Source organism: Carcharhinus amblyrhynchos, chromosome 18, assembly GCF_965287045.1.
Source record: "Carcharhinus amblyrhynchos chromosome 18, sCarAmb.v2.hapA, whole genome shotgun sequence".
NCBI lineage: Eukaryota > Metazoa > Chordata > Chondrichthyes > Carcharhiniformes > Carcharhinidae > Carcharhinus > Carcharhinus amblyrhynchos.
The window spans coordinates 19005885-19025934 of NC_137341.1; the positions used below are offsets into that span (position 1 = coordinate 19005885).

The following is a 20050-nucleotide window of genomic DNA, read 5'->3' on the forward strand; positions in this document are numbered from 1 at the left end:
ACATGCCATCACTCCAGTAGGTACAAGCTAAAACTTCTTGGGCAAGTTTCTTTACAAATGAAAAAGTGTAAAGAAGCACAAGATACAGCACGATTGACGTGCTGTGTTCAGAATGGTGCTTCTTACAATATCTGACAGGCAGCAGACCTTTGAAGGGCATCATTAGGTTTGTGTCCTTTGCAGAACTTCAAGGTGCAATATGGTACATGGACAACTTGAGCATCAGTTTCTCCTTGCAGTCCATGTGACTGTCAAAACCAGAGCTTGCAAGGCAATCCCACATGTCTCAAACACAGGCTAAAGGTCTTTGGAAGTCAGTTCTGTCAACCACAAAACAGAGTCCCGGTAAACAGCATAGACTGACTCATCTCCTGACTTCCCAAATTCTCTCTTATTACAAGGCACAAGTCAGGGGGGTGATGGCTAGCCCTCTGCTTAGTTCCACTGGTATAGTTCCAACAATACTCAAGAAACGCACAACTTTACCACATGAATGACAATCATAATAATGCATACATTATTCAGATTAGCATCCCACACACCACAGTAATGTCCCAGACAGCCAAATTAAGTTGCCTGAAGTTAGACCACCGTAATATCACATGAAAATAGTCGAAAAATGCATATATTCACAGACTACTGCAATATTCTGCGATTTCAGACATTACCACCACAAATAACAACATTTTCGTTTATACAGCATCTATTTTATGATTTAATCATGTCACAAGCAGGCTTACATAACACTGCAATGAAATTATGTGAAAATCTCCTCATACTCCGGCGCCTGTTGGGGTACACTGAGGGAGAATTTAGCATGGCCAATGCACGTAATCAACATGTCTTTTGGACTGTGGGAGGAAACCGGAGCACCCGGAGGAAACTCACATAGACACAGGGAGAACGTTCAGACTCCAAACAGTCACCCAAGCTGGGAATTAAACACGGGTCCCTGGCGCTGTGAGGCAGCAGTGCTAAACACTGTACCACCATTTTTAACATAGTAAAGTATTCCACGCTGCTTTAAAAAAAAATGACATTGATCCACCTAAGGTATTTGGAACGTGATCAAAGGCTTGGTCAAAGAGGTACATTTTAGGGAGTGTCTTCAAGAATGAGACAGAGGTAGAGAAGTTTAAGTGAGAAATTCCAGAATTTAGAGTATTGGAAGTTGAAGGCGTGGCTGCCAATTGTGAAACGATCAAATTGGAGAAGTGCAGAAGGTCCAAATTGGAGGACTGCAGAGATCTTGCATGATTGTACAGCTTGGGAGGTTATAGAAATAGGAAGCGGCAGGTACGTGAAAATATTTGAACATTTGGTTGAGAATTTTAAGAAGTGAACATATGCCAATAGTTCTAAACATAAGAATAAGGTTAAGCCATTCTATCCCTTGAGCCTATTAAAGAAATTCATGGCTGATCTGTGCCTTAACTCATTCACCAACCTTGGAGCTCTATCTGTTATACAATTGTCTGGCAGACAGCTATTAATTATGTAATTAAAATTATTAATTAAGATAGCATCACCTATTTTTAGTAGGAGAGAATTGCACACTTCTCCCACCATTTGCTTCTATCTGGAATGGCCTGGCTCTGCTTCCCTTGTCCTAGACTCAGAAATGATTTCCCTCTTACTACCCTATAAATTTCGAAGTCACAAATCCTCAATTCGATTACTCTTGACCACCTACAATTCAGGGAATACAAGGCTTGTTTTTGTAAAATGTTAACATACCTCAAAGTTGCTTTTGGGCTCAACCCTAGTTTTCAAGGGATTACAGTAACAAGATATGAGGGATGGATGATATGGAATAGGTTTCAAATAAGCTATCTCAGATACAATGAGAGACAACTTGACAATCCAGTGATCATTCTCACTCATCTTCTGCCGTGACAACATTATTCATTTAAATCCTGCCAAGGGTTATTGACAAGTGAGTGTAGTGGGAGTAGAGTGGAGGTGGGAGCAAGTAGGGGTGGTGGTGGGAGGGGGGTCTCTATTGCATTAAGCCATTCTAGAAGTAGACAGAGCTCAATGTGAATTAATGCCTATAAACATTAGGTTAGATGTCTAAACCCAACACATTCTCATTCATACACGTGTTCATACACACAAGCTGCATGAAAATCCCCGAGTCAGGACCTTAAAGAGTAGTGTGAATAACATAATAAAATAAATAAATCCTGCCAAATCTGGGCAAATAGTTAATTAGCCTAAAGCTAGCATATGCACTATTGTATAACAGGCATACACAGACACTTGTAATCAGCTGTCGCCTGCAAGTGTTTATTTTGTGCATATATTACAGTCTGCAATTTGAGATTGTCATGAATATGCATTTGTGGTCTAATTAAATTTACACACACAGCTCACTGAATTGTATTTGAGTTTATATGCTCTGCCATAGAACCTCCACCAGCATTGACATTGCATTAATCATATCCAGTGTTTCAGCTGTCAGGAATGGGCATTCTGGTCATGTCCTTGCATGCCTCTAGTTTTAATGGGTTCCGTTAAAGCTGCCTATACTCTTGTGAAAACACTTTCTTTTTTATGAAATCATAATTTAATACTTTTGAATGAACATTTGCCGAGACCATCTAACTTGTAAGATTTCCTCTTAGACATAAATAATACTGTTATTTTACTATTAAAGAATCAGCTGATGAATATTTTTGAACTTTGAAATTCTTACAGAGTTATTCTCAGGATTCCTGGATAAGATATAAAAATATAAATTCTGGATAAACTCGAAAGGTCTGGCAGCATTTATAGAGCGAGAACAGAGCTAACGTTTCAAATCCATATGACCCTTCTACAGAACTCAAGAAGAGTAAAAAGTAAAGAATTATATTGTGGGAGAGGTGGGAGGAGGAGTTGGGGTTGAATTGAAGGACAGGAATAGGTTGGAACAAAGGACAGATTGTTAAAGATGTCATGGACATGAGACAAAGGGGATGTTAATGGTATTATTAAGGACTGAAAAGTGCTGATAGTCGCAAAAGGTAATTATATTAAAATGTATTAATGGGAGAATAAAGATTAATGCTCAATGGGAAGGGGATGAAGGTTTGGGTCCAATAGAAGAGTAGACTTGGGTGTCATGGAGGAAGTGAACTCTATGGAATGCTGACAGGAGAGCAAGGGGAAAATGTGTTCAGCGATGGCATCATGCTGGAGTTGGCGGAAATGTCAGAGATTGATCCTTTGAATTCAGGGTTTGGTGGAGCAAAAAGTAAGGACCTGTCATGGTCCTCGGTGGGAGGAGAAAGGATTAAGAGCAGAGGTGCAGGAAATGCTGCAGGTTGAGAGCCCTACCAACCACAGTGGGAAGAAAAAGACAGACATGGGCAAAATGTTGTTTTTGAAGATGTCATCATTGGAGCAGATGCAGCAGAAATGAGAAACTGGGCCCCTCCCTCCTTTTGCTTTCTGGTTTTCAGTTCCCTCAGCTTGCCCCAGCACAACCTCACCCCATACGTTCTGCTGTCCTATCTTTTGCCACTATTAGCACTTATCAGTCCTTAATGGCACCATCAACGTGCCCCTTTGTCTTAGGTCCATGACACCTTTTTTAAGCTGTCCTTTGCTCCAACCTATCCCTATCTTTCTATTCTGCCCACCTCCTCCCCCTGCCTCTCCCATAATATAACTTTTTACATTCTATCCCTCTTCAGTTCTGTAGAAGGGTCATATAGACTTGGAACATTAATCTCTGTTTCTCTCTCCACAGGTGCTGCCAGACCTGCTGAGTTTATCCAGCATTTTCTGTTTATATTTCAGATTTCCAATATCCACGCTATTTTGTTCTTATTCCTGGATATAATAATCTCTCCACCATGTCTCATTTAACTCTTTAAAAGAGGTTATTTGGCAGTGACAACCCTTTGAAAGGAATAGCCAATTTGCCCCACCTTTTGTTCTTTTTGTATAACCCTACAATGTCTTTTACCTTTTAGTATTTATGCAATTCCTTTTGAAAGTTATTATTGAAACTGCTTCCACCACCCCTCTGGTAGTGAATTTCAAATCATTACAACTTGCTGCATGAAATACTTCCTCCTCGTTCCCCATCTATTTCTTTTAGCAATTGTCCAAATTGTCCTAAATTGCCCCTTGATTATTGATCCGCCTGCCAGGAAAAACAATTTCACTCCTGATTTTGAAGAGGTTACAAGATAATGTTTGTCTGTCGATGATTGATCTCTCTCTCCTCTATTCTTTAACCTCTCTTTCTTTTACGCTCACTCTTTTTTTATTAATATGATCATTGTGACTCGCAGCATCCTGTTTTCTTCCATCTAAGCTCCAACAATGCTACATTTTATAATGCTTATTCTATAGCAGTCAAGGCTCATTGCTCCATCTCCTGCACCAACTCATTATTTTCCACAAATTCAGAACAGAACAGAAAGAGACTTCTTTTTTGTCCTTTATCGAGCATCTGTCTGGGCTCAGTTGGTAGCAGTCTCATCTCTCAGAAGATCTTGGATTCAAGCCCTACTCTAGATATTTCACTTTAAATTCCAGGTGATAGTTCCAATAGATTTACGCACTGAGATTCTTCAGAGATACAATTTTTAGCCCAGTTCATGAAAGATTTTATGGCACGAATTAAAGATGAGCAAGTGATTTCTCCAATATTCATCACTAAAACAGATTAACTGGTGATTTACCTCATTGTTATTTGCGGGATTTTGCTGTGTGCAAATTGACTGCCATGTTTCATATGTTACAGCAGTGATTGCATCGCAAAAGTACCCAACTATCTGTAAAGAGCTTTGGGAAGTCCTAAGGACATGAATATAACTGCAATTTCTTGCTTTCCTTCTCACAAGCCACAAACTAATGCAAACGTTTTTCAGTTACCGCATCTTTTCAATTTCAGAGGCTGGCATATACTAGAACATTCCTCCTTCATTTAAATTTCTCATTATATAAAAGATTTAAAATGTGACGGGGCATATCCCTGCAGACTCAGACACTGGCAGCCGCTAACAGAAACCTGCTTCTCAGACACATATGACACTTGTTTAAGTAGATTCTCATGGAGGGTAGCTGTGCAACTCCAAGGACCTACACCAACCTTACAATTTTGACTTTGATTCAGTGTTACATCTCATTACCATCTTCATTCACACATTGCAAAGCGAAGGCTGAGAGATGGATGCTCCATGATTGCAAATTAAACCAAGGTCATGGCTGTATTTATATCTAAGATTTATCAATAATAATATTCCGTCAACATTTTATAAACTCTGCATTCTCCACTCACATTGGGGTGAATTTTACAGTCCACTGCTGGCACATTTGAAGGTTGGGAAATGGGGGGGGTGGTGGGCATGTAAAATAAAGCCGCTTGCAAGTTCACTGCTTTCCTGCCCACACCTGACCTAGCAAAGGTAATGTATCAGGCAGCCAGCCCATCATTAGGCCTATTAAAGCCCTTAAGTGGACAATTGATTGCCACTTAAAGCCTCATTCCATCTCTGGTGCAATTTTTTCAGTCTGCGGGGAAGGTGGGGGCAATGGGAAACAGCTTGGCAGTTTTCACTGGACTGGCTGCTGGTGAGCAGGAAGGTATGTACCTCCTCTGGGAGATCCCCTGTGTCCATTAGGGGCACCCAATCCCAGGATGGTACCTTCTCTTTGACCCCCCCCCCCACCAGTTTCTCTAATCTAAACCCCCCCTCCCCATCTCATTGCCATTTCCTAGCCATAGCAAGCCAAAATCCTTGGATTTATCTGAAGTCCAGGAGACATTTTCACTTCTTCCTTGGAACTGCTTGCAATCCCAGCAGTGATGGCTACTCCTCTGGCATTGCTGAGACAGAGCTGCTTGACAATCAGGAGCTCATTAGTTTTCTAGGGTGGGATTTCCTGTCCCTAAGGGATGGGAGTCCCACTCTGATACAATTAATGCCACCCAGCAATATTACCACTGCAGGGCAGCTGGATTTCCTATGGGTGACATACTAATTGACTTTTAGTTTAGGGATGTGGTTAATCTGTTCTGCGGTAGAATCATCCCAGTATTTATTTTTCTCTGACTCATGAATAGTTTTGTAAGAAAACCTACAATACCTTAATCAAGCAGAAATTATTCATGTGTGAACATTGTGGATGACAGAAGACTATCTACTAATAATGAGGAATCCTGTCTGTATATGGAGCAGAATTTTACGAGATTTTTTCACAGTGTCCAGCTAGCGTGAAAACAGGAGAGTTCCTGCTCCATTTTTTGGGTGAATTTTCATGCCGAATTTAATATGCTCAGTTTTTGAAAAAGTGGACTAGACCATTTCTAGCCTCTAGAGGCAGTGGGCATGGCTTAATTCACCAGACAACCTGCAGCTCAGATCGGAGCCACAAACTGTATTTGCAGAAAAAGCTAAAAAAAAGCAGCTCTCCTGGCAGAACCCTCCCAAGCTAGATACAGCACCTCCCCCTCCCCACCACAGACATCAGGGATGCCCCCAACATCACTGACCACCTTACCCACTGACCCCTGAACCCCCTTGCAAATGGCCCCCTCATCATCCCCCTGGCCTGATGGCTGATTGATATGACCCTCTCTCTCCTCTGCCCCCGATCATCACAGCGGCACAAATCCTCCCCCTCCCACCCAACGCTCCATCAGCACAACTGCAAGTGCTGACTTGGCTTCCCCTCCATGGTACGAGACAAACTGCATTAAATTCACTGGAATGCTCTAACGGCTGCGTGACTTGCCCAAACTGCCTGCAGCTGCTCTGCCCTAACAAGGGAAAATTCCATCAAAACGCCAAGGTTGGACAGACTGGCAGACAGTGTAGACCCTGCATGCTTCCAGCCTCTGACTCCCCAACAGCTTCCTCCTTCCCCAAGACTTTCACAGTTCTTTCCCTCTGAGAGCCACCTCCGATATCCTGCAGGGCTTGTGCCAGCAGATTTTTCATGGATCCTTCTGTCCCCACAAGAGAAGAAAGCCCATAACCGACGGGGAGGGCGAAGACAGGGGGTGGTGAACCCAAGATTCAGGTCCTCACCCCCTTTGAGGAGCAGGCACTGGAGTTTGCAGGAGAGGAAGAGATGCAGATCATTAGTGACAGCATGGTTGGGCTGGAGCACAGAAGTAAGCACCTGCCATTCCTCTACTTTATGGAGAAGTGTCAAGTAAGTTGCATGCAGCCCAGATTCCTCTCCATCCCTTGCACTTAACCTTGTGTCCTGTGTTGCAGGAAGGGACCCCGACGCCCCTGGATCATCTGGCATCGTGGCCCCCAGGGCTGCTTCCAACCATCCTGCTCCTGACAGCTCAGATTTTCCATGGAGGAAGCCAATGAAGGGACTTCTGAGGGTGATACCAGTTTGGTGTCAGCCTCCACCCCGCAAATTACCAACCCAGAGACTCTCACATCAGTGAGTCAAGTTAGTGGCAAGTCATCTATGTCACTCTTTGGTGTGCACAACACATCTGCTAATGTACATCAGGTGGAGAAGGGAATGCCCGAGATCTCTGGTACACAGGGGCCTGCCAGAGGCAAGGACTCAGCTGGCCCAAGGCTACGTGCTGGGCCTCTGCGATCACTTCTCCCTCAGCTGCTGGAGATACAGAAACACAACCAGGGAATGCAGGAGGGGCTGACGGCAACACTGGACCAATTGCGAGGCTTTTTGGAGTAGTCCCAAACCTTTCAGGCAGTCCAGCTGTTACCTGCCTTGCGTGGTTCCCAGGCCAACACTGCAAGAGTGATGTCCACGGTGGAAAGTCTGGGCAGGAAATCCTCACCATGAATGGCAGGTTCCAAGCGATGGCCGAGTCACAGCAGACCACAGCTGAGTCCCAGAGGGCCATGGCCAAGCCAGAACAGGCCACAGCTGAGGGCTTCAACAGGCTTTTCAAGATTCTGCCGCCCATGGCTGAGAGGTTCAAGAGCTTGCAGAAGATCCAGTGGGCCGATGTTGAGACACAGCAGGCTATGGCTGCAGCCTTTGAGGACGTGGCCCAGTCACAGAGGGTCATGGCTGAGAGGCTACAGAGCATGGCCCAGTCTCAGAGAGCACTTGCTGCTGTCATTGACAGGTGGTCCCAACTCAGAGGGCCATTGCAGAATGCTCAGCCACCATTGCAAGAATGCAGGTCGTCCTGCAGGACTGGCAGGGCCAGGCGATGCCGGAACTTCTGGAGCTCACTGCAGAAGCACCTCAATTCCATGGAGTGACTCACGGACCATAGGAAGTCCAAGGAAGGAGGAAGGGCTCAAGCCCATGCCGAGGCCTTCCACCCAGGAGATTGTGGCTGTGGCTACACCTTCTGACTCCCTCCTTCCTGATACTGGGGCACCTCAGGGGCAGTGGGATGAAGAGGGTGTCATGGATATGTCCCAGACACCTGGAAGCCAACCAGGGTCCTCAAGGTCCAGGCCCTCCAGAGGACAATTGCCAAGGTGGCCAGTTGCAGGCCGTGGGGCATGGTATGCACTTGGCCACCTCCACCTTTGATGTACATCCTGGGGAGACACTAAGATGCAGGGGTAGACCACATAAAGTTAAGAAATTGCAGTGGCACTAAGATGGCATGGGTGAAGGGCAACACAAGTTAGATAGAATATTTAGGCACTTTAAAGTCTCATTCACTTGTTATATTAGTACTTATTATGAAGGCATTTTTATTGGCACCAATAGATGTTATTTCACCCCACATCTGTGACTAATTTGTCTCTGATTAGCTTCTAACAGGAGTGTACTTACCCCGACGGTCGCCAGAGGGACCCTGCATGTTGGTGCCAGTGATGGAGGCCCCTCAACGCACTGCTATTGAGAAAATCAAGGCGTTCAAATAAATCATTGGCTACAACAGGTGGCATGCATTGGCAGTGACTTACAGTATCTGCCATGGCATCCCCAGAACCCATGAGCGATTCCTCATGGGGGTTTAGTGCTCCTTTTCCCACCATTCAGCCTTGGGCCCAGGTGCCAATGTGCAAGTGGAGGTAGGAGTCAAACTAGTTTGCACCAGGGCATCATCATGACCAGTCGTCATCACCCTCCCGCCTGCCGCAGAAACTTGCTAACACAGCGTGCCCAGGCCCATCACTGATGTTACAATGTTGCCGGAGATTGTAGGCTCCCCTGTGTGGGGGGAGGAGGTGGAGGGGGGGTGAATGTAACCCACGTGCAGAAGCACAGGCCTCCAATGACAAAAGCACGTGGTGGTCAGGGCCTCCTTCGCATGCCTGACCCTTGTTGCCGCAGTCCTCCAGCACCAGGGCAATGTTGCTCCTCGTTGTCGTCTTCCCTTCCTCCTCCGCTTCCTCCTCCAGCTGCTGGATGGCTTCTTCCCCAACAATGCTCAGCTGGTTGGCCTCCATGTCCCGCTCCTCCAAAAGGTCTCCTTGCTGCTGCGCCAGGTTGTATAGGGCACAGCACACGACCACAATGAAAGACGATATCAGGGGGCTATATTGGAGGGCCCCGCTGGAGCTTTTCAGGTACCTGAACTGCATTTTGAGGAGCTCTATTCACCGCTCCACTATTGAACGGCTAGCAACGTGGGCCTCATTATATCCGGTCTCTGCATCAGTCTCAAGCGTCTGCACAGGCGTTACTACCAAGTCTGAAGCGGGTACCCCATTTCCTCCACAAGCCACCCCTGCACCCCTGTCCTCAAAGACCTCCAGGACATTGGAACTCCTCTATATAAAGTTGTCATGCACGTTGCTGGGGTGTCTGGCGCAGACATGTGTAATGTTCAGCTGATGATCTCACAGTAATTGCACATTTATTGAATGGAAACCCTTTCTGTTCATGAATCTTCCTGGATCCTTCACCGGGGCCTTGAGGGTGACGGGGGCTGTCTATAACCCCCTGCACATCAGACATCCCCGCAATGGCTGTGAATCTTGCAGCACAGACTTCTTGCTGGGCCTGGTCCAGGTCAAATTTAATATACTGGCCAGCGTAGGGATACAGGGCATCCATGACCTTCTTCACATACTTGTGGATAGATGATTGTGAGATGCCACAAAGGTTCCCACTGGTGGTCTAGAAGGATCCGGTGGGGTAAAGGTTTAAGGTGGCTGTCACTTTCACAGTCACCGGGACAGAAAGATCAATCTGTTGCATCGCAAAAGCCATTTCATCGATCTGGAAGAGAGGGTAAGTGGCATTTAGGGAAGGGAAGAGGCAGATGGAGAGATTAAACAGCTCTACTCACCCCCAGCCCAGCAACATACACTTCTGATATCCCAGCCCCCAGCCCTCCAGCAACACACATCCCTATACCCCCTCACAGACCCCAAGCAACACACACTCCCCATTCCCCCTCACAGACTCCAAGTAATACAGTCCCCATACCTCCACAGATCCAAGTAACACACATCCCCCCATATCCCCCACAGACCCCAAGCAACACATACTCCCCATAACCCTCACAGACCCCAAGTAACACACACACCCCATACCCCCCACAGACCCCAAGCAACACACACTCCCCTTACTGCCCCCCCACAGACCCCAAGCAAAACACATTCCCCATACCTCTTGCAGTTCCCACCTTCCCCCACCCACAAACACACACCCAGAATCCTTGCAGTACTGGCCACAGATAATGCTCCTTGACAAATCCTGAGGTAGAGAGTATCAGCCCATCCCCCACCAGCAACAGTGCTTGCTGCTGCCTGCACTAAGACCCAGAATCAGCACTAAGGTCAGAAGTCAGCGCTCTGATCCAGGTCTGAGCTGAGAGGCTGAAATCGGACTCTGTGAACAACAGCAGCACCCCAGCCCCCACACTCTTGAAGGCCTCCCCAACCCAAAACACAACATAGCTGTCACAAAACAACCTCCCCCCCACCCCCCACCTCCCCGCCACCCCCACGACCCCCCCGCCCCCACCCCCGCCCCCGCCCTCCACCTCACCTCAAGCAGCACCAAGCAGTTTCAAAGCAGAGACTTACCTCCTCATTCACCCTCACTGCTCAAGCACCTGAATGCAATTTTTATACTTGAGGTCTTTTCTTGACTGATCCGGCTGCAGCGAACAAGGTAATTAAGGCTAGTGAGCTGGGACGATTGGGAGTGAAACTCGCTAATTACATTGTGATGAACGCAAAAAAATGCAAATTGACGTTTCGCCCAGTTTGGGCGTGGTCTTGATCACATCGATTTTTTTTCTTGGTAAAATGGGAATGGTCACGAAAACAGGTACCGTTCCCACTAGTCGCATCACGCCAGATTTTATGACTTTTTCCTGCCGCAAAATGGGCATGACGGGGCCGTAAAATTCTGCCCATAATGTCCATGTTTGCACTATCCAATGTTGTGTTATTAGAAGCAGGATTCCTAACTTTCTACCCACTCCTTAACCCAGAACTACTGACCCAATTCCTTCCTCTCCCATTTGGAATATTAAAGCTTCGGATCCCTTTCCAGAAGCTAAGCAGATGTTTCCATGCTGACAGTTCAGCCTCCAAGTGAAGAAGCACTGTTCAGCACTGCATTGTTGGAGATGGTGTTCGATGAAATGCTAAATCTGTTGACCTGTTATGGTCAAGATATGATGTGATTCACTCTATTTGAAGCACTTGAAATGTTTCTGAGAGGGGATATCAATTTGATTTAATTATCTATATATATTTTAAAGAGCACATCAAAAAAGTAGACATTCTACAATGTAAAACTTCTTTAAATAATAAGTGCCCTAAGTTCTGTTGCATCCCAGTGAAGACAACATGAAGAAAATTTTCCAAGACTGCCAATTTCCACATACACCAAAACCCAACTTCAGATTTGCCTCCACTCATCTGTTGCTGAAACACTTATCCATTACTTTGCTACCCCTAGTCCTGACTATAAAGCAGGCTCCAGGCCAGTATTCATTAACTTAACGTCACTTGAGAATTCTGCTGCCCGTGTCTTAATATATACCACGTCCCATTCATTTATCACCAACTGCTTGTTGACCTATGTTGTGACAAGGTCCAGCAATGCTTCAAATATTAAAATTCTCATCCTTGTTTTCAAATCCCTCCAAAGCTTTGTCTTTTCCTACTGCTGTCAATCCTTCTAGCCCGACAAACCTCTGAAATCTCTACACTGCTCCTATTATGTTTTCTTGAGCTGCCCCCATTCTAATCACTCCACCATTGGTGACCATGCTTTCAGCTGCCTAGAGTCTAAACAAGAATTCCCTCCTTAAATCTTTTTTTTTGTTAAGTTCACTCCTTAAAACCAATGGGGATGATCTTACCAAAGAAATTCTAATTGCCAGATGAGTGTGAAAATGGGAGAGTTTCAGATCTGTTTTTCTGGCAAATTTAAAAATGCCCCACTCAGTGCAAAAAATTATGCACAATCTGCTTCCTATCAGCAGGGGGATGGGTGGTGTCTAAGCTCACAAGAAAGCTGGCTGCTTACATCAAAGTATGCAATTGTGCTTGTGCAGATCTCTCTGTTGTGTACACCTCCCCCTCCCCAGATATCATGTAATCTCCTTTGATCGCTGGCCTCCCTAGCCGATCAGTGTCCCGACCCAATCAATCACTGCCCAAACATCCACTACCTGGCCTGGCCAGTTGCCACCTGTATCCCCCAAGCCTCCGCCCACCGATCACTGTCCAAACCCTCCAAACCAATCCCTGCTGCAGAGTGTGCAGCTCACACCACCCCCACCCAGGCCATCGCTGTTGCAGAATGCAGAGCTCCTCCACTCCCTCCCCTTTAATCCACACCCCTGAGGCACTCTGCCACCTTGGCACTGCCAGGATGGCACTATTATCTTTGAACAAATCTTCCATTGACTTCAATGCCAACAACAATTAGAAAAGAAGTAAACAGGCTGTCAATTGATAGGATATTGTGGGCCAGCAAGCAGGGAGTTTAGTGTCTGATAGATTTCTGATCGACAAATTAACTAAACAGCCAAGTTTTTGATTTACAATATAATATATTTATTACATTATAATATATTTATTATATAATATAATATATTATAATATATATATAATATAATATAATATATTTATTATAATATATTTATTATAATATATTTGTACAGAGCCATGTGAATTTCCCATTCTGTGCACTATTTTCCACATTCACATCCTTCCTGGTGGCTTGTATTACTTAAGTAGTTTGGGTGCACAAACAATCTGTTGCCAAGCATTACAGTGAGAAGTATGGTTAAAGGGAAATTTTATTCCCTTTTAATGCTGTGTGCCATTAGTTAATGCATAGAATTACATAATACACTACACAGAAATATTTTATAAGGATGAGCTGACCTATCCTGATGTTTATGCTCAATGTGAGTTTATGTCCACACTACTTAATCTAATCCTTCAGCATATCATTCTAATCCTTTCTTCCTCATACACATATCTGTGCTTAATATCTAAAAAGGAAGACTGTGCGAAGTTATCAGGAGAATACGGATGTGTGGCACTAGGTGAGCCAGCACAGACCTAATGGGCCAAATGGTCTATGCTGTAACAGCACTGTGATTCTTTGCCCTGTGGTCCTGAAACATATCTCTGCTATTTACCTTGACTATTCCCCATATGGTAGTGAGTTCCACATTCTAATAGCTCACTAGGTAAAGAGATTTATCCTGAATTATCTATTGGGTTTATTCTTAACTATCTGTTATTGATGATTTCTGGACTGCCACATCACAACTAATAAAATAAATAATGACTGTAGCAATGGGCCATGTCATAGTGTTGCAAGAGATTGATAGATGTAAGAGAGATAGGCATGGTAAATCAAGGAGGTAGTAATTAAATCACACCAAGATAGGGTTTTAAAAGACTCTGGATTGCCTGAGGCAGAAGAGACTAAGGAGGGGAAAAGTTTCTTAGTTACGAGGTCCTGCAGGACCCAAACGTTGTGAAGTTATGTCTGCTGACATGCGGATGCAGGGCCAAGGATAAATGGGATGCAATAGACTTCAATAACAGCAATTTATACTTTTATTACATTAAATGTTTCATATAACATCCCAAAATGCTTTCACAAGAGCATAATCAGACAAAATAATAATTTGGGGCTAAACTAAAACAAAACAGAAAATGTTAGAAATATTCAACAGCAGAGGCAGCATCAGCAGAGAGAGAAGAGTTATCTTTCATTAACTCAGTTCCTTCCTCTACAGATGCTGCCTGACCTTTTGAGCATTTACAGCATTTTCTGTTTTTACTTCAGATTTCCAGTGTGCATGATATTTAGCTTTTATCTTAGGGCCTAACATGGCTGAAAGTATGATTGCCATTTGGCACACACCACACTGTCAGCAGGAGCAACTTTCACTTCAGCAGTCCAAAGATATTGAGGCCAGTTAAAGCACACCAACTTGGACCCAAGCAGAGATCAACCCAACTCTAGAAAAAACTGGAGATTAAACTGGTGCATGAGACCCAGCTACATGTTGCCTTTAACAGGAAGGTCCACGTGTTGTTATACAGAGTGGGTGGGCAGGTAACCAGTGAATACAGATGTTAAGACAGAACCAGGAAGAAAATCAAGAGTGTTTTTTAAATGCAGCAACTTGTAATGATCTGGAATGCTATGAAAGGTATGAAAGCAGATTTATTAGTTACTTTCTAAAAGATTCACACTTGATGAAATTGTTGAGAAATGAGGAGAAAACATGGTGTGAGATTATTTGGATTGCTCTTTAAAAGGGCCAATACAGTCACTATCGGCTAAATGTCATCCGTCTATCCTTTATGATTCTCTAACCTGTCTATCTAGAGACCTAGAGTCTTCAATGATACGTGGTATATGGTATGAATCCATCAAAGGCAACTCAACAATGAAGAACACATGGCTGGACACCTTATGACAGATAAATAATGGGAGCAATTTCACACTTTGTGAAGAACAATAACATATGAGGTTTAACAGTTCCAGTCCCCCTCAGAGAAAGGAGCCATCATCACTCTTACATGGTCTAGACTTTAAAACTGATCCCAAATAGATTTGACCTTCTCAAAGGAATAGTAGAATACACTGAAAGTGCATATGAGAATCTGAGAAAGACAGCAAGGTTAATGTTACATTAAAGTCATAGAATGATACAGCACAGAAGGCTGTTTGAGACAGCTATGCTATTAGCCCCAATCCGTTCTTCTTTTTCTCAATGTCCTGCATTTTTTAATTTTAAATATTCCAGTTTCCTTTTGAAAGTTATTGTTGAATCCAATTCCACCAGCCTTTTAGGTGCAGCATTCTAGATCCTAACAACTTATTTTTAAAAATCCTAATCAGATTCCTCTTGTTCTTTTGCCAATTACCTTAAGCCTATGACCTCCACATACTGACCATCATGCCAATGGAAACAGCTTGTCCTTATTTACTCTATCAAAAACCCTCTTTATGACCAATCCTCTGCCTCAGACATGAGGTGGATAGCATTGGAAAAGTAAGGGGAGCAGGAAGTGAACATAGTGGTAAAATAGTATGGGAAATCCTAGCCTGTTGGTGCTGAACATGAGCAGCTGAAAGGCAGTCAGATTGGTTTGCCTGGCAAGAAATCTAAAGTAGCAAAGCAACCTGATTATAAATTATTTCAGATCATCTTCACTACATTTTTTTCTGTTCTTATTTTCCAGAAAAGCAGATGAAATTATCTAAAGAAATGTCCTGGAACTACAAAGGAATTAAAAGAGAAGCGAACATAAAGAAATCTGAAGTAGGGGAGTATCACGAATTACCTGGACAAAAAAATAACGTCACCTCAATTTGATAGCGAGACTTTCAAGTACTGTTTTGATTTAAAGACCAGAGAACAATTCAGCATTGTTTGTTGAGCAGGTGGGTGCTATTGAAAGCTCGTTGCTCACAAACCCCGAGAGCACAAGGGGATGGCTGTGCACAGTCTTGCTCTCTGGGTCTCTCTAGCCTTGTTGATGAATGCTGCTGGAATTCATGGCGATTGCTGGCTTATTGAAGGGGAGAAAGGATTTGTGTGGCTGGCAATTTGTAGCCAAAACCAACCCCCATATGAGTCCATTCCTCAGCACATCAACAGCACCATCGTGGATCTCCGGCTGAATGAGAACAAAATCAAAAGTGTCCAATATTCTTCACTGAACAGATTTGGCAACCTGACGGAACTTAATCTGACCAAAAATCAGATTTCCTACATCGAGGATGGTGCCTTTTCTGCACAGTACAACCTGCGTGTTTTGCAACTGGGATTCAATAAGCTTCGGAACATTACCGAGGGAATCCTGCGGGGGCTGGGTAGGCTGGAATACCTCTATCTCCAGGCCAACCTTATTGAGGTGGTGAGTCCCAATTCCTTTTGGGAATGTCCCAATGTAATGAACATTGACCTGTCCATGAACCGGTTACAAACATTGGAAAGTTCTACCTTCCTTGGTCTCGGCAAGCTTACAACTTGTGAACTCTATGGCAACCCATTTTACTGCTCCTGTGATTTGCTGGGCTTTCTGAAATGGCTGGTGCAGTTCAACAACACCACCAGGAGCTATGATCGGACTCAATGTACATCTCCTTCAGATTTTGCTGGGTATCTTTTGCTGAACCAGGGCCAGACCAGTTCCAAGGATGTGTTGAGTGTGCTTGCCTCCATGTGCAATGAAGAAATTTATTCGATTGATCCCAGGTTCATCTTCACACAAAAACCTTCAACTACTGCCGTGCCAGAAAGTCCCTGTGAAGCTGAAGATTGTCCATCAGGTGAAGAATCTACACCATTGATATCTTTTCAGACCCCCTTCATGAAGGTTGATGACACACCAGTAATAAAGTTAAAAGAGATCAGCTACACAACAGCAACACTGATGGTCCATATTCCATCCCCTATTAGGAAAGAAAACATATTAGTACAATATAATAACAGCATGTACACAGATATAAAGAACCTTGCCACAGAAAAGGAGGAAATTAAAATTGAAGAATTAATTCCCCACACTAACTATACATATTGTGTGACTTCCATTCATAATTCGCTGAGATACAATCAAACTTGTGTAACATTTGCCACAAGAGCTAAAACCAAAGCAAAACCATTGCCAGCCGCTTCCAATACCACTCATTACATCATGACCATTCTTGGTTGCCTCTTTGGAATAGTCATCATCTTGGGCGTGATCTATTATTGTCTGCGCAAAAAAAAGGAGGAACAAGTAAAGAACAAGAAATCAGGAAATGCCAAGAAGACTATAATTGAATTGAAATATGCCCCAGAGCTGGAGACAATCACCATCACCCAAATGGCACAGAAGCCCGTCCCACCCTCTGATATCATGTCATCCAGGATGCCTTTCCTGCCATCAACAGGAGATCTGGAAGATTACAATCTCCAGGAGGTGATCGAAAGTCCGAAACTCAGTCGAGGGAATTATATGGATGTGAGGACAGGGGAACATCCGTATCACAGAGACATCCTCGAGAGTATGTTTGGGGAGAGCCAGGATTCTGCTGCTGAGATATCGACCATAGCAAAAGAAGTGGATCAAGTGAATCTGATAATCAATAACTGCATTGATGCTCTGCAGACAGAGACTAGTTCTTTCCGAGGTCCCAATGCTAGGACCATGGCATCAGTGGAGTCCCAGGACTTTCTGGTTGCTGAACAGTCCCAAGGAAAATCTGGGTTTCTATCCCCTATTTACCGGGAAAGCTACCACCCATTGAAGAGACACAGCAGTATGGATGCAGCACCCAAATGTCCCAGCATCTCGTCCAACTGTTCCATGCGTAGCCCTAGGTCAGTGCGCTCTGAGATCTATGCTGGTCCCAGATACAAATCTGAGGCGAAATATATCGAAAGGACATCTCCCACACGCAGTGCCATCTTGACTGGAACCCCGTGTCGAATTGTAAGATCAGAAACAGGACAAATGCAACCCTACAGCGAGCACTCACACCTCTACGCTGGCTTGCACCATGGAGAGCGAAAACAGGTGAGGAGTCCAAGCCCATGTGTCCTTGAAGCTCTTCCACGATCTCGATCCAGGAGGAATCTGGCCTACACTCAGTTCTCACCGCAGTATCACAGTGTCAGTTATGCCTCCAGCCCAGAATACTCCAACAAATCCTCCAAGGGTGTCTGGGAGCGATACAAACCTCATGAGAAATGGCACAGGAAAGATGAATATCTTGCCGCAGGCTATGCGCTAAGGAAGAAAGTACAGTTTGCAACAGATGAGGACTTGCATGATATTCTAGATTACTGGAAAGGAGTTTCCAGTCAGCACAAATCTTGATTCCTCACTCTTCAAGAGTAAATTGGACCAAAAAAACCTTAAAAAGTCTGTTTTTACCCTTAAAAGAAGAATGCACCAAGAATTCTTGAAACTGAACTTTAAAACCAGTGTAAAGGATTTTTCTCTCTATATATAATATATATATATAAAATGTATATTATATATATAATAAAAGGAGAATCCTATGCCTTGGAATATTGGATATTATTTATCGCATGACTCTGTCCTGTGACTGTGACTCACTGTAGTGTACATGGGGCATTGTTCGTTGTACAATGTACACCGTGACTGGACTGTGCCGTATATTTGTAGCTCACACACTGCTCACACCTTGCATTGTACAGTAATATTTACCAGTAAAAAAATCCCCCTCCCTTCTTGCAGTTCTGTACAGATAAATTTCTATATTTGCAATGATGTTTCTGGATTTTTTTGCCTGTTTGTATCAGGTTTTAATTGCGGATTTTACAGAACAGTCTGTGTGGTTTCCAGTGATTGTCTGATAATTGGCCCTGAGCATTGGATAAAACTGGACTGGTGAAAGAAATAGACTGAATGGTTTCTTCTGTCGCATTCTCTTTCTGTCTCACTGGTCCAAACCACAGGTTCTCTCAGAGAGAGTTAAGTCTTTACTGCCAATGAAATAAAGAGAATGAAAACAAGGAAACAAATACTTGTATTTCTGTGGTGCCTGTTATGATCACAGGATATCCCGGAATATTTTATAACCAATGAATTACTTTGAAGACTGGATCTTACTGGGGAGAGGTTTGATAAGAGAATTGTCTCCCCAGTGAAAATTATTCATGTATTAATTCAGAGAATGACTTCTTCAAGCTACATAATCGTAGGATACATTACAACAACAGTCAATATTCTCATCTTTCTCACCTTCACTGATCACTTTGATTTTTCCATAAATGGTTACCTCCTCAATCACATCATCACAGATGACCTTAGATCTGTCAAGATCTGCAACTGTTTCCTTTTTCCCTTCCCTCTCAGGCAAGCCTTTCATCTAAACAAACCAACCAACCATGTGGTTCAAAAAAATTCAGCACGTATATTATTAATGTACTAATGACTCATTTGTTTAAACTTTTAAACACCCCATGGATAAAGAACACTTCGATTAATTAAAATCAGATAACATTGAATCCATTCCAGTTCGGTGCCAGACACTTATGCAACACAGAATCCTTTCAGAAGACACCAAGCCAGATGAAATTTGCCACTATTTCATGGTATTTATTTTAAACACATAATACCCACAGTTGCAGTTTCAAAGCAAAAAAAAGTTCATTTATTCTGCAATTTTGTTCCAGCAAGATGTGACCTTTTATTGCTTATTGCACGGGAGAGTGTATAGATCAGTAATAAATGGTGAAAGGTACAAAGAACAGCAAAGGGTGATAAAGCAGACAGTAAGAATTACAGTAAGGGAATGTGAGAAGAAATTTACAAAGGATATCAAAATCAACTCCAAAAAAAATCAATTATATTAGGAAAGGAAGATTGGTCAGGAGCAATGTAGGCTCCTTGAAAACTGATAATGGTGATCAAAATAAAGAAATGGTGAACATGTTGAATTAATTACTCTGCACCAGTATTTACAGTAGAGAAAAAAGTCAGCATGCTGGATACCCCAGTGAAACTAATAATGAATCGGGCAGTGACTAACCAAAATTTTAAAAAAGTAACGAAGCAAGTAACAACACTGAATAGTGACAAATCCCCAGGATCAGATGGTTTGCATCCCATGAAGTAAGTGAGCCCTAACTATAATCTTTCAAATCTCTTGATTCAGGAACCATTCCCCTTTAGATTGG

General features: G+C 43.5%; 1 protein-coding gene across 4 annotated transcripts in view; it reads left to right on the plus strand.

Annotated features, from left to right (window-relative positions):
• The window catches only part of LOC145354885 (protein ELFN1-like), a 196353-nt gene extending 177475 nt beyond the window's left edge, over positions 1-18878 (plus strand). For 3 of the 4 annotated variants that reach the window (XM_080206468.1, XM_080206470.1, XM_080206471.1), the window contains exon 2: positions 15597-18878. In XM_080206468.1, the coding sequence (XP_080062594.1) occupies positions 15849-18221 (2373 nt within the window). In that variant the 5' untranslated portion in view covers positions 15597-15848 and the 3' untranslated portion in view covers positions 18222-18878. Of the gene's footprint in view, positions 1-7223; positions 7405-15596 lie in introns of all 4 variants that reach the window. The other variant, XM_080206469.1, reaches the window with a different exon arrangement.
• The last annotated feature ends 1172 nt before the right edge of the window (positions 18879-20050 follow it).